The sequence below is a fragment of the Lepidochelys kempii genome, chromosome 11 (assembly GCF_965140285.1).
Source record: "Lepidochelys kempii isolate rLepKem1 chromosome 11, rLepKem1.hap1, whole genome shotgun sequence".
In the NCBI taxonomy this organism is placed as follows: Eukaryota; Metazoa; Chordata; order Testudines; family Cheloniidae; genus Lepidochelys; species Lepidochelys kempii.
In genome coordinates this window covers 21,738,603-21,751,997 of record NC_136390.1, presented here as the reverse complement: position 1 = coordinate 21,751,997, position 13,395 = coordinate 21,738,603, and the positions used below count along the sequence as shown (strand labels likewise).

The window sequence follows — 13,395 nt, the reverse complement described above, 5'->3', positions numbered from 1 at the left end:
TCTACAACAGCCTCGACAGAGCCTAATGAATTGTAAAATTAAATGCCTACAATATTATACATGCTGTTTAACTTTGTAGCCAGTGTGATCTTATGATCTGTCATGTTTTTGCAAAGTCGATTGTTACAGACAAAAGAATGATTAATTAGATATAACCTAATCTCAGAGGTATTTGTATTTTAATTAAGGTAATGTAATTAGCTATCATTTTGAGTTTAGATACATTCAGAATATGTAAGGGTTTAATTTTTGGTATTGAATAAAAAACCTCTAATTGTGCTGGTTAATTAACACGTGACATCATGCAGCATAAAGAAGATTAGGCGGCATTGGTTGTTTGCATTTTGCAATCTTTTTTCTCCAGGACCAAAGAATGAGTTGTTCCTGTTTTATGGGAAGGGACGCCCGGGAATCATACGAGGAATGGACCTGAATTCCAAAGTCGCTGATGAATACATGATCCCCATAGAAAACCTTGTCAACCCTCGTGCTCTGGACTTCCATGCTGAGACCAATTACATCTACTTCGCTGACACTACAAGCTTCCTGATTGGGCGACAGAAAATTGATGGCACAGAGCGTGAGACAATCTTGAAAGATGGTAAGTGATGGGAGATGATAGCAACAGCAAAAGAATGTCACTAATGAGAGGGTGAACTGATCCATATAGAATGCAAATCGATGAAGAGCCTCACCCAAACCTCTAACTGAACCTGAAGCCAAACTAAACCTTTTTAAAGATTGGAGAAGTTTAGATAATTTCTTTTTCCCTTCCTTTCCTGTTTTACAGCTCTGCATTTGCATTTTTGTTTCTTGAGGGAAAACTCACAGATGCTGAGCACCTGCAGCTCTCATTGTCTTCCATGTTTTCTCAGCACCTGTGAAAATCAGACTTGAGATGTTGTAGATCATAATAGATCCTCCCGATACCAGATAGTTTGCAGTTAATTATAAATAAAGTAATGCCAGTGGAAAAAAGTCAATAAATTGGGCTAGATCAAGCCCAAAGTGTCCAAAACTGGTGGATGCCCGTGAGTGGAAAAAGGTTTGCTAAGAAGAACACCACAATTTCCCTTTTGGCAGAGGCCTGAACAAAGACTGCAAAATGGGACTGTTGGCTGGTGAGGTGATATGGCCAGAATTCCAGTGGGATGATTCAGCAGCCTTCACTGGTAGGGCTTCATTCAAATCCTGGCTGTAATAAAAAGCACTCTGGACTTGATTCTCCACTGTATTTGAGCTGCACAGACTGAACAGAAAAGCAAGAAGGCTGCTGGTAGCCAGTTGCGGCTCCCTAACAGGGTCACATGGCTCTAGCACATTAGGGCTATGCAAGGGTAAACCTAATTTATGCTACTGGAATCTTATGCTAATAATGGGTCATGTGTAGCTCTGCTCTGTATGCATCCTCTCCTTCTCCATGCCCTGCCCTTGAACACCCCCAACATACCTCCATTTTCCCCTTACAATGGGGAAAGGGCAGCTAGTGCCTGAAGTAACAAAGCCACCCACACCAGCTTTATATAAAGTATCCCTGCACGGGGAATTCACCAGTGGGTTTCTCCAACAGCTTTAAGGCATCTTTGGTCTGCTTAAGAGGCATGACAAAGGACATTTTCTATGTAAAAAGTGTTTTAAAGGTCTCACTTTATAGGGCTGATATAAGCAAAATACGCTGGTTTGATATATCAGTAATTAATTAAAGCTTTTTATGGTGTCTGTGTGTATATGATCTTAGGTTTTATACTGTGCTTTTGGGGATACAAATAAACGTTGTTTTCATATGTTTAATTCTGATGGTGGTTGGTAGATTTGTTTGTTACAAAACCCTGTTTGTTTGTTTGTTTTTGGCAAGTGTTTGGGTAGATCAATGTTGTAAGTTGCACAAGGTGAATGAGGTAATATTTTTTTATTGGACTAACTTCTGTTGGTGAAAGAGACAAGCTTTTGAGCCACACAGAGCTCTTCTTCTTCTGTTGCCATTCTTGTTATGATGGAAATATTTTTCCAAAGAGGAACATTTTGCAGTGTTTCCTAAAGATAGTTTGATGGGATTTGCCTAATATACTCCGTAAGTTTATTCTGTAGCTGGATCCCTTCCACTGAGAATGATGTGTCCCAAGTTCTCATGTGCTACACCATGGAATTTGTCTTTTGTTTTATGCATGCTTCCCAGCTTGGGTAGACATACGCATGCTAGCTCCGCTCAGACTAGCACAGTAAAAAGCCTAGTGTAGCTGGAGTTAATATAAGTGGCAGCTGTGACTAGCTTCCTGAGTACAAACCCCCACAGACACCCGGGTACATATACAGACTGCTACCACCTGGGCTACAATGCTATTTTTAGTATGCTAACTTGAGCAAAGCTAGCACGTCTTCCTATCTGAGCTATAAAGCGTGCTCCAGGCTGAAGTGTAGACATACGCTAACTTAGTCAGAGCTCCAGATAGTTTCATAATACTAAGCATATTTGAAGAGCACTTGTCATGGTATTTTTATCATTTAAAAAATTAATATGTATGCTGCTATAGTTGCCATTTCTCTGATCACAAGTCCACATTACTTGTGCATGACACTTCTTGCAAGAGTAGGTGTGTTAGCCCTAGCAATATTCCAATTCAAGTCATTTCAGTCTGCCCACACAGGAACCTGATCCTACTAGCTGCTGAGTGAGAATTGAGTGCTAAGTACATTGCAGTGTGGTATCTTGACTCCCCTTGTGGTTTCAGTTGTGAATCCTCATTTTTAGCTTCTTGTACTAAACAGTTGTGTAGTGTAGGTAACTAGTTGACAGCACCCAGCAAGTTTCCTCCTAAAAGAGACAGTAGAGGTGATACCCTCATCAGCACCAGAAATGGTAGCTATAATTAGGGTTCCAAATGTGCATTATAAACCCGGTTTCAGGTTTTCAAAATGAGAGCTGGTTGAGCACTGGAACAAAGATCAGAAACATTCAAGGAATTTAAGGATTGTTCAGTTAGAGCTCCCATGAACAGGGAGCACCCACATAATGCTTGCATGCTGGGGAGTACAAGGACAAAAGGTCGCAGGAGAGTGGGGAAAAGGCTCATTCCACCCTGGCCATTCCTTATGCATGTGGGCAAGGCTGGGCGAAGTCCGAACTTCTGTATGTAGTTTGAACAGCCAACATAGTTTGTAAAGTACTTTGGGATGTATCTGTGTAAAGGGACATGTAAAAATAAAAATGATTATTGTCTTCGTTTCCTATATGTAGGGCCAGTTCTTCAGCTAGAACGTTGTCAGTAAGCCAGTCAGTAATTCAGCACAGTTCCACTGAAGTCAATAGAAGTACACTACTGTACTTGGATGTGATGTCCCCCTCCTTGGTGATATAGTTAATCACCAACATCCCGTAGAATGTCCAGAATGCTAAACACTGATAAAATTGCTTCAGGATAACTTTTACTTATGAAGTAAGTAAGTGATCAAAATTGCATTCCTTATTCCTTTATTTAACTTTAAATCAGAGTACAACTGATTACACACAGTAGTGAGTTGACTCCAATACTTCATGCTTTTTTCATTGAAGTTGTGAAACTATTAGAGATCTAGGGTGAAATCCTGGCCCCAGTGAAGTCAAAGGAAATTTTGCTATTGATTTCATTGGGGCCAGGATTTCATCTTGGTCATAATCTGACTTGAAGCTAAAGGAAAGAATAAGGAATATATTTTAATGTTCTTGGGTCTTTCTTTTAAATATGAATTTTAAATGATAATTTAGCAGAAAGAAATTAAAACAGTGAATGTATTAGATCTTATAGTAGCATTTCCCCTCCCCCCCCCCATTTTTAATCTTTTTGGGTATGCTGAATATTGTTAATTTGTGCTTGGAAATTCCAAAACATACATTTGCAATTTTGTACATACTTTGAGGGACTGCAGCACAAGCCACAATAGCATGGATGTCACAGGATTTATTACATTCTGTGAAATAGTTAGAATTGGATACTTATTGAGTTTGATTTAGCAGACTAAAGTAATTTCAGCAAGTGTGGCGAGCAAGTAATTCTTTGCCCATTGTTGACAATTTAGACCATTTTTGAACTCTTGTATCCTAGTTTGTCATCTCATGCTTATTTTAGATTTTTAGTTCTTATTAATATAGCACACAGTTTACTCTGGCATAGGTGGGCCTATGGAAGGTCTTTGCAGCATTTTCCTAAAGAGGGTAGAGTAGGAGTACACTAGGTTACTTTGTCGACGAAGCTTAGTGTGGAAAGTGATGGAAGTGCACTGGACCAAGGCAGGAGAGGGGCTACTGAAACTGGAATTACACAGATCCAGTGGCCCCAAAACACTGTCCAAGTAGTGTGAGGAGACTGACATAATTACTCTTGCTTGTAGGCTCTTTCGCCATTTGAGAAAGTGGCCTGCCATCTTGCATTCAGAGTTTGACAGAACATTACATTGAATACATATCAAACACGATTAAAGATCAAAATACACCAGTTCTCTAGTTTATTAGTGGTAGAAGCAGAGCTTGTTCAACGTATTTCGGAAAACTTGCGTATTTTAAAACCTTCCGCCCCATCCATCTAATACATACCATCCCTATAAATGTGACCTATTTCTAGCAGTCTCCATAGCAACCTGTTTGCATCCAGTTTTCTGTGATTTAAACATGTATTTTTTCATTTTTGGAATTTACTGAATTTAGCTGAAAAATTCTTGGGTTTTGAAAAACTTGAAGTTTGGGGTCTACTGATTTTTTTTAACATGAATTTTGCAAGTGTCAGAACTCCCAAAACCTGGCTGTCCCTTGCACAGTTCCCACCAGATGGCACAGTGCACCTGTTCAGAGGAAGGTAACTGTGAGTTTGTAGCTGCTGCAGCTGTGCAGTTGAGGAGAGAGAGAGCACCCATCTGCCGCCTCTGATGGCTAGAGCCCCATTTTGACCCCAGTCCTTCAGCGTGGCTTCATAGTAAAGTTTCCTCTTCATAGTAAAATTTTAAAAAATAAAGCTAAAAGTAAAATATTAACCACAGCGTTAAACTGCATTTACTTTCAATACTCTTACTTTTCCGTCTTTGTTGTTTTTTTTCCTGCCCACAAAGCTGTGTTAATTTTCTCCACTGATTTTCACCCATTTTTAATTTTTGTAATAAATACAGATGAATTCCCAGGAAATTTTAAGCATAATAAAACACCCAAGTGGAGGTCCTTAACTATTTGCTATTCTGGGGTGGATCACTTTCTCGTTTTGACCACAGAAACCATCGAGACAAAAGTTTTGTTGCAACTGATACATTTCTGCAAAAAGTTTCAGTTTCAACTAATTTGCTTTTTGTGATCAAAAAAACATTTAGTTGACTCCCATTGAAGTTCAGGTCATTGCAGGTGGTGGTCTGTATCTTGCAGGACTGTATAAAGAAAGTAAAACGAACAGGAGAGACAGGACAGACCCAAGAGTAGCATCTTGAAAGACGAGAAGGGTTATACTTTTATTTATTTATTTTAATATAAACCATGACAGTAGTTTAGAGAATACAGATTTAAAAGATCATACTGCTTTTTAATTACAGGGGAGGGTTGCCATTAAAACAATGCAAAACCCATGAATTTCTGAATCCTGACTTACTCTAAATCGATTGTATTGTCTTTTACATAAGCTTCAGTGATACTGGCAGTAGCCTTCCTTATGTTGATTGATCTTTTTACATTAAAATAACTGTGCTCTCATACCTTCATTAATCCATGCTCCTTGCTCACAGCTGCTGTGCCTGGACAATGATGTGGAGGACATTTATAGGTTTAACAGTTTAAAAAAATCATCAATCTGATGTCTTGCTGTGATTTTCTTTAGTCACCAGTTCCAGCTCCAGTTCCAGTCTTTTGTTTTCTATTATGAAAAGTGAAAGTATGATTGCTGAAAAATCTGTTCTCAGTAGGGCAACTTAGGGATGGCATGAACATTTGGTACGACTTAATTTCAGTGCTTTATATAGATCTATGTCATACTCTTAATAAGTTTTAACATATTTTAAAATTGAATTTGCTACATTTTTATTTAAAGGAAATCATTACAAAAATGAGAAGACAAAAACAAACAGGAAAAGAAAATATTTAAATTGCAAGGATTTTGAAACCTTGATAATTCTATTAACATGATAATGAATCCAGAGATATTACAAACTCATAGAGAAAGGTTGTTAAACAATTTATCATATTACAAGTTCATTGAGATAGTAATGACTCCTTTTACAGATGCTATTATTGCATTTGAAGTGTGTGGCAGCCCAGCGGAATTGATATTTCATCTACGGGGTAAAACTGTAGCACTTTACCTTAGGCCGTTGTTGATGTCATTCAGTGTATCATGTACTGGATTTCTGCAAACAGAAAGGTTTTCTACCCTGCTCCGGAGTTAGGATATGCACATATTTTTGTGACACAGAAAGAGACCTAAGGTCTGTGTCTGGTCCTGGAATTTACCACTCTTTTGGGGAATGAGAAATGTAATGTGGTTTACCACAGCAATGATCAACAGAAGTGGGTTTTGTGTGAGAAAGTGTGCTATGTAAAGAGCGAGTCCTGAAAAAAAAAGCTGAAGGACTATGTGACCATTGTTGCCTGGAGGGGCCACACTGAGAATGCTCAATCAGCAAACTGCAAAGAATGGGACAGACAATCCCTGAAATTGGTGGTTATTCTAATAATTAGATTCACCAAGCCAGCAACAAAATAGCTTCTACAACACCTTACTGGTTACCCAAAAACCAAAACCACAGTTCCCTCAAAGCTCCAGCCTTGGGCTCCCACCCAGACAGCTAAGTCAAATATGATTAGGATGACTGAAAATCTTGTTAATCATATATAAAGTTCTACCAATCCCAAGAGATGGGATACATTACGCACCAGGACAATGACTATTTCAGATCTTACCCAAATACATGCTTACAGCCAATTCTTATTAACTAAACTAAGATTTATTAAAAAAGAAAGAGTATTGTGGTTAAAAGATTGTTATACATATAGATATGAGTAAGGTTCTTAGGTCAAAAGAAAAGGAGTACTTGTGGCACCTTAGAGACTAACAAATTTATTTGAGCATAAGCTTTCGTGAGCTACAGCTCACTTCATCGGATGCATTCAGTGGAAAATACAGTGGGGCGATTACTGCACATTTTTATCTGCCGGGTTAGTCCCAGACATCTATCTAATAATAAATTTATTTTTACATTATTATATTATTACATCTATGTAATAATAAAGTTATTCCCATCAGGGAACTGATGTGCAGGATCCCCTGGGAGAATAACATGATAGGGAAAGGAGTCCAGGAGAGCTGGCTGTATTTTAAAGAATCCTTATTGAGGTTGCAGGAACAAACCATCCCGATGTGTAGAAAGAATAGTAAATATGGCAGGTGACCAGCTTGGTTTAACAGTGAAATCCTTGCTGATGTTAAACACAAAAAAGAAGCTTATAAGAAGTGGAAGACTGGACAAATGACCAGGGAGGAGTATAAAAATATTGCTCAGGCATGCAGGAGTGAAATCAGGAAGGCCAAATCACACTTGGAGTTTCAGCTAGCAAGGGATGTTAAGAGTAACAAGAAGGGTTTCTTCAGGTATGTTAGCAACAAGAAGAAAGCCAAGGAAAGCGTGGGCACCTTACTGAATGAGGGAAGCAACCTAGTGACAGAGGATGTGGAAACAGTATGTACTCATTGCTTTTTTTTGCCTCCGTCTTCACAAACAAGGTCATCCCCCAGACTGCTGCACTGAACAGCACAGCATGGGGAGGAGGTGACCAGCCCTCTGTGGAGAAAAGTGGTTTTGGACTACTGGATGAGCACAAGACCGTGGGACCAGATGCACTGCATCCAAGGGTACTAAAGATGTTGGCAGATGTGATTGCAGAGCCATTCACCCTTATCTTTGAAAATTCATGCCGATCGGGGGAGGTCCCGGAAGACTGGAAAAAGGCTAATGTAGTGCCCATCTTTAAAAAAGGGAAGAAGGAACTACAGACCAGTCAGCCTCACCTCAGTCCCTGGAAAAATCATGGAGCAGGTCCTCCAGGAATCAATTCTGAAGCACTTAGAGGAGAGGAAAGTGATCAGAACAGTCAGCATGGATTCACCAAGGGCAAGTCATGCCTGACGAACCTAATTGTCTTCTGTAATGAGATAACTGGCTCTGTGGATGAGGGGAAAGCAGTGGATGTGTTTTTCCTTGACTTTAGCAAAGCTTTTGATACAGTATCCCACAGTATTCTTGCCAGCAAGTTCAAGTATGAGCTAGATGAATGGACTATAAGGTGGATAGAAAGCTGGCTAGATTGTCGGGCTCAATGGGTAGTGATCAATGGCTCCATGTCTAGTTGGCAGCCTGTATCAAGTGGAGTGCCCCCAGGGTCAGTCTTGGGGCCGGTTTTGTTCAATATCTTCATTAATGATCTGGAGGATGGCGTGGACTGCACCCTCAGCAAGTTTGCAGATGACACTAAACTGGCAGGAGAGGTAGATACGCTGGAGGGTAGGGGTAGGATACAGAGGGACCTAGACAAATTAGAGGATTGGGCCAAAAGAAATCTGAGGTTCAACAAGGACAAGTGTAGAGTCCTGCATTTAGGACCAAAGAATCCCATGCATTGCTACAGACTAGGGGCCCAATGGTTAGGCAGCAGTTCTGCAGAAAAGGACCTAGGGGTTACAGTGGACGAGAAGCTGGTTATGAGTCAACAGTGTGCCCTTGTTGCCAAGAAGGCCAATGGCATTTTGGGATGTATAAGTAGGGGCATTGCAAGCAGATCGAGGGACGTGATCGTTCCCCTCTGTTCAGCACTGGTGAGGCCTCATCTGGAGTAGTGTGTCCAGTTTTGGGCCCCACACTACAAGAAGGATGTGGAAAAATTGGAAAGAGTCCAGCGGAGGGCAACAAAAATGATTAGGGGACTGGAGCACATGACTTATGAGGAGAGGCTGAGGGAACTGGGATTGTTTAGTCTGCAGAAGAGAAGAATGAGGGGGATTTGATAGCTGCTTTCAACTATGTGAACGGGGCTTCCAAGGAGGATGGATCTAGACTGTTCTCAGTGGTAGCAGATGACAGAACAAGGAGTAATGGTCTCAAGTTGCAGTGGGAGAGGTTTAGGTTGGATGTTAGGAAAAGCTTTTTCACTAGGAGGGTGATGAAACACTGGAATGCGTTACCTAGGGAGGTGGTGGAATCTCTTTCTTAGATATTTTTAAGGTCAGGCTTGACAAAGCCTTGGCTTAGATGATTTAGTTGAGGATTGGTCCTTCTTTGAGCAGGGGGCTGGACTAGATGTCCTCCCGAGGTCCCTTCCAGCCCTGATATTCTATGATTCTATGAAAGTTGCAACCTGATTAAACCCATATCTAATGTCTCTTGTCATTCTTTTGGCATAGTCAGACAACAGCCACAGTCCTACTCCATTTCTGACTCCAGATGAGCAAAAACAGTTTGAATGCTCCCCTTCCTAGCCAGCTACAACTGAATGAGCTCTTCCCTTTTTCCGTCCCTTCCTACAGGCCTGATGCCCACTAAAAGTCTAGAAGCAGGGCTGGTTGTGCATGCTGCAATTTAACGCTTTCCAGCCCATGTTGGATTTGTGTACCTTATCACAATTGATATTTGTCAACACATTAAATATATTCAATGTTTGTTTACCTTTGTTTATTAAATTTGTACCCTGAGATAGTGTGAAGAACTCATTTTAGAAACTTCAAAATAAAAATATTGCACTGTATGTAGATACCAAAATTACATGTTTATCACAGCATACAGTGAAAAATGATAATGGTACTATGGATATGGCCATAATGTATCAGAATTTATATCTGTTGAAGTAAATGAATTGAAGTAAAAGGCCCATCGTTTCCCTTATGAAAAAGTTAATAAAGAAAATTGATTAAATAATGAAATTGGCCTGTTAGGGCCTTCTTCTGCATTCCTCTTGCATCCAAAACCTGTACTGAAACAATATTTAAGGCCATTGATGTACTTGGCATAAGAGGTGGAAGTGGGTTGCAAAGGTGGCTTTAAGCCATCTTACGTTCTCTGGACCCTGGGGCCATCTGATTGCTGAGTGGTCCATGACATACATTAGAACAGCATCAAGGCTGCTCTAATTTAAATTGGTTATAAGTGCCCAGACCATATTTCTTAAACAGGAGTCAGGAGAGTGTGGCATAGGAGCTGCTATGGATTGATGCTGCTCTACATAGGAAAAATCTTCAAAGGGTTGGTTGTGCCATATTACAGCTGCTCTGCACCAGTGGAATAGTGCAAAATAGATGAAACAAGGCCGAGGATATGGCCTTTTCTCCTTCTGGAAGAACAGGTTGAAACATATTCAAAATTTGCACAGCTCTTTATATTCAAGGTAGATAAATTGAAATTCCATGCAGTTTAGTATGTGGATTTTCCAAGCAAAATTTAAAAAATGGAAGCTTTGCATGGATCTCCGTGCAGAGGCAAGCCTCCCTGCCTAATAATGTGTAATTTGCTCACATTGTGTGGAAGAAATTAAACTGTACATTTCTCCAAAAATTTTTTTTATAAAAATTACAGTTTGTGGTGACAGCACTGCCTGACCGTTATAGTGTATGGCAACAGCAGGTCCTAGTGGTTGCAGTCTGTGGCAGCAGCCCTGCCTCGCAGTTATGAAGTAGGGAAAACCTGGGCCTTCCAACTCCACCATGATACAATGCAAGGGGCCCCTTTGAGCACTTTAATGCAGGAATTATGTGTGGTCTGGCTAATGCTCTCCAAGGGCCTCTTCCTACTGCTTTTCCCCTCCCATGTCAAGGCTGGCACTTTTCCATGGGTTTCAGCAGGTTAGGGTGTCTCAACTCTGTGCAGCAGATCTGCTCCTGGGAATGCCTTCCTGGCATAATACCTCTGCAGAAGCGAGTGCAGGGCTGCCTCTTGCCACCAGCCCCCTGCTGTGCTGGAGAGACTCTCTTTTAAGTCCCTCCTTCAACTGAAGCATGCCCAGGAGGCCTGTCAGGGCTTCCTGATCCCAGAGTTGTCCCACACTCTTAACTCTCCATTGTGGGTTTATTCATGCCATCATAATATCTTTAAAACACATGATATATTTTGCAGAAATATGTTGCTGTAGAAAATTTCCTATGCCACACTGTTGTACAACATTCTGCATGCCTACTGGCTGCTATCCACAATACTTCTGTTCCCACAGAGAGGCTGCTGAAATACAGTGGTATTGGCAGTATATAGTTTGTGAATTGTTTTGGGATGTTATGTTGTTATGGTATGCTGCAGCCTGGCAGAATCATCACAGAAATGGGCACAGAACTACTGAGTGTCTCTTCACAAAAACTGGGTATCATAATGGAAAATAAAAGTATGATATGTTTCTCGCTCAAGATGATGGATAAGTAAGATTTTTATAACTGGGTCATGCTAAATTAGAAAAAATGTTTTACTAGAATATCTGTTAATATATGATGTATTCAACTGACAATTAAAAATAATGAATTCAACTTTATTGAAGTAATATTAATACAATATCACTCAATGCTGAATTTAGTTAAATGCATGTAATTAAATGGTGATTTAACCTGGTGTTAAATAGGTAAAAACACATCAAGATTTGGGATTTTTAATTTACAAGGTAAAAATGAAGGTGTGTAGTTCCTTAGACTCCAGGGTTCTTCGTTATTTTGATGTTGTGCTTTCAGAAGCTTCAGAAGCGAAGAGGCCACAAGAGGAAGCGACAGTCCAGATACTTTCCGATTATGGAACTTATAAATTCCATTGAAAGCCAGTAGAAACTGAAAGTCCTGGACATTGTACATAATGCACTCTTAGGGACAACTGTTTTCAACAGTGAGAGGAGACATACTAGTGCACTGATACTCAGATCTCAGTGGTTCAGGAGCCAAATTAGTGACCAATATTGCTCCAAAGAGTGACAGTAATGTGAATTCATTATTTCATTTACTATTTTATATATATTATTCTTAAAGAAAAATGACTAAACAACTATTCTACAATTGGCTAGCATCCTGATTGTTTAATAACAGGTTGGTTAATAATTCAATCACTGTGTTTTAATATTATGCGCTGCAAAGAGCCACAGGAAGCGCATCAAAGAGCCACTTCCTGCTCCATAGCTTCAGTCTCAGTATGAATGTATTAGTTCATTTTCCAAGACATATATATGGGTCACGTTTCAGAGTAGCAGCCGTGTTAGTCTGTATTCGCAAAAAGAAAAGGAGTACTTGTGGCACCTTAGAGACTAACCAATTTATTTGAGCATAAGCTTTCGTGAGCTACAGCTCACTTCATCGGATGCATACTGTGGAAACTGCAGAAGACATTATATACACAGAGACCATGAAACAATACCTCCTCCCACCCCACTCTCCTGCTGGTAATAGCTTAGCTAAAGTGATCACTCTCCTTACAATGTGTATGATAATCAAGTTGGACCATTTCCAGCACAAATCCAGGTTTTCTCACCCTGCGGCCCCCCCCACACAAACTCACTCTCCTGCTGGTAATAGCTTATCCAAAGTGACCACTCTCCTTACAATGTATATGAAAATCAAGGTGGGCCATTTCCAGCACAAATCCAGGTTTTCTCACCCCCCACCCCCCCCCCAAAACACACACACACAAACTCACTCTCCTGCCACAGCAATGGTTCCCTCAACCCACCCAGCAATATTGTTAACCTATCCAACTATACTCTCAGCCCAGCAGAAGAAGCTGTCCTATCTCGGGGCCTCTCCTTCTGCCCCTCCACCGCCACGAACATGATACAGTTCTGTGGTGACCTAGAATTCTATTTTTGACGTCTCCGACTCAAGGAATATTTCCAAAATACCTCTGAACAACATACTAATCCACAGAGGCCTCCCTACCAAATTACAAAAAGAAGGATTCTAGGTGGACTCCTCCTGAAGGTTGAAACAGCAGACTGGACTTCTACATAGAGTGCTTCCACCGAAGTGCACAGGCTGAAATTGTGGAAAAGCAGCATCACTTGCCCCATAACCTCAGCCGTGCAGAACACAATGCCATCCACAGCCTCAGAAACAACTCTGACATCATAATCAAAAAGGCTGACAAAGGAGGTGCTGTTGTCATCATGAATAGATCGGAATATGAACAAGAGGCTGCTCGGCAGCTCTCCAACACCACTTTCTACAAGCCATTACCCTATGATCCCACTGAGAGTTACCAAAAGCAACTACAGCATTTGCTCAAGAAACTTCCTGAAAAAGCACAAGATCAAATCCGCACGGACACACCCCTGGAACCCCGACCTGGGATATTCTATCTACTACCCAAGATCCATAAACCTGGAAATCCTGGGCGCCCCATCATCTCAGGCATTGGCACCCTGACAGCAGGATTGTCTGGCTATGTAGA

The 13,395-nt window shown here is 40.7% G+C and overlaps 1 protein-coding gene across 8 annotated transcripts in view; it reads left to right on the top strand.

Annotated features, from left to right (window-relative positions):
- Positions 1–13,395, top strand: part of LRP1B (LDL receptor related protein 1B) — a 1,329,376-nt gene that overhangs the window by 706,825 nt on the left and 609,156 nt on the right. For all 8 annotated transcript variants that reach the window (XM_078847919.1, XM_078847920.1, XM_078847917.1 and 5 more), the window contains one exon: positions 365–601. In XM_078847919.1, the coding sequence (XP_078704045.1) occupies positions 365–601 (237 nt within the window). The remainder of the gene's footprint in view (positions 1–364; positions 602–13,395) is intronic.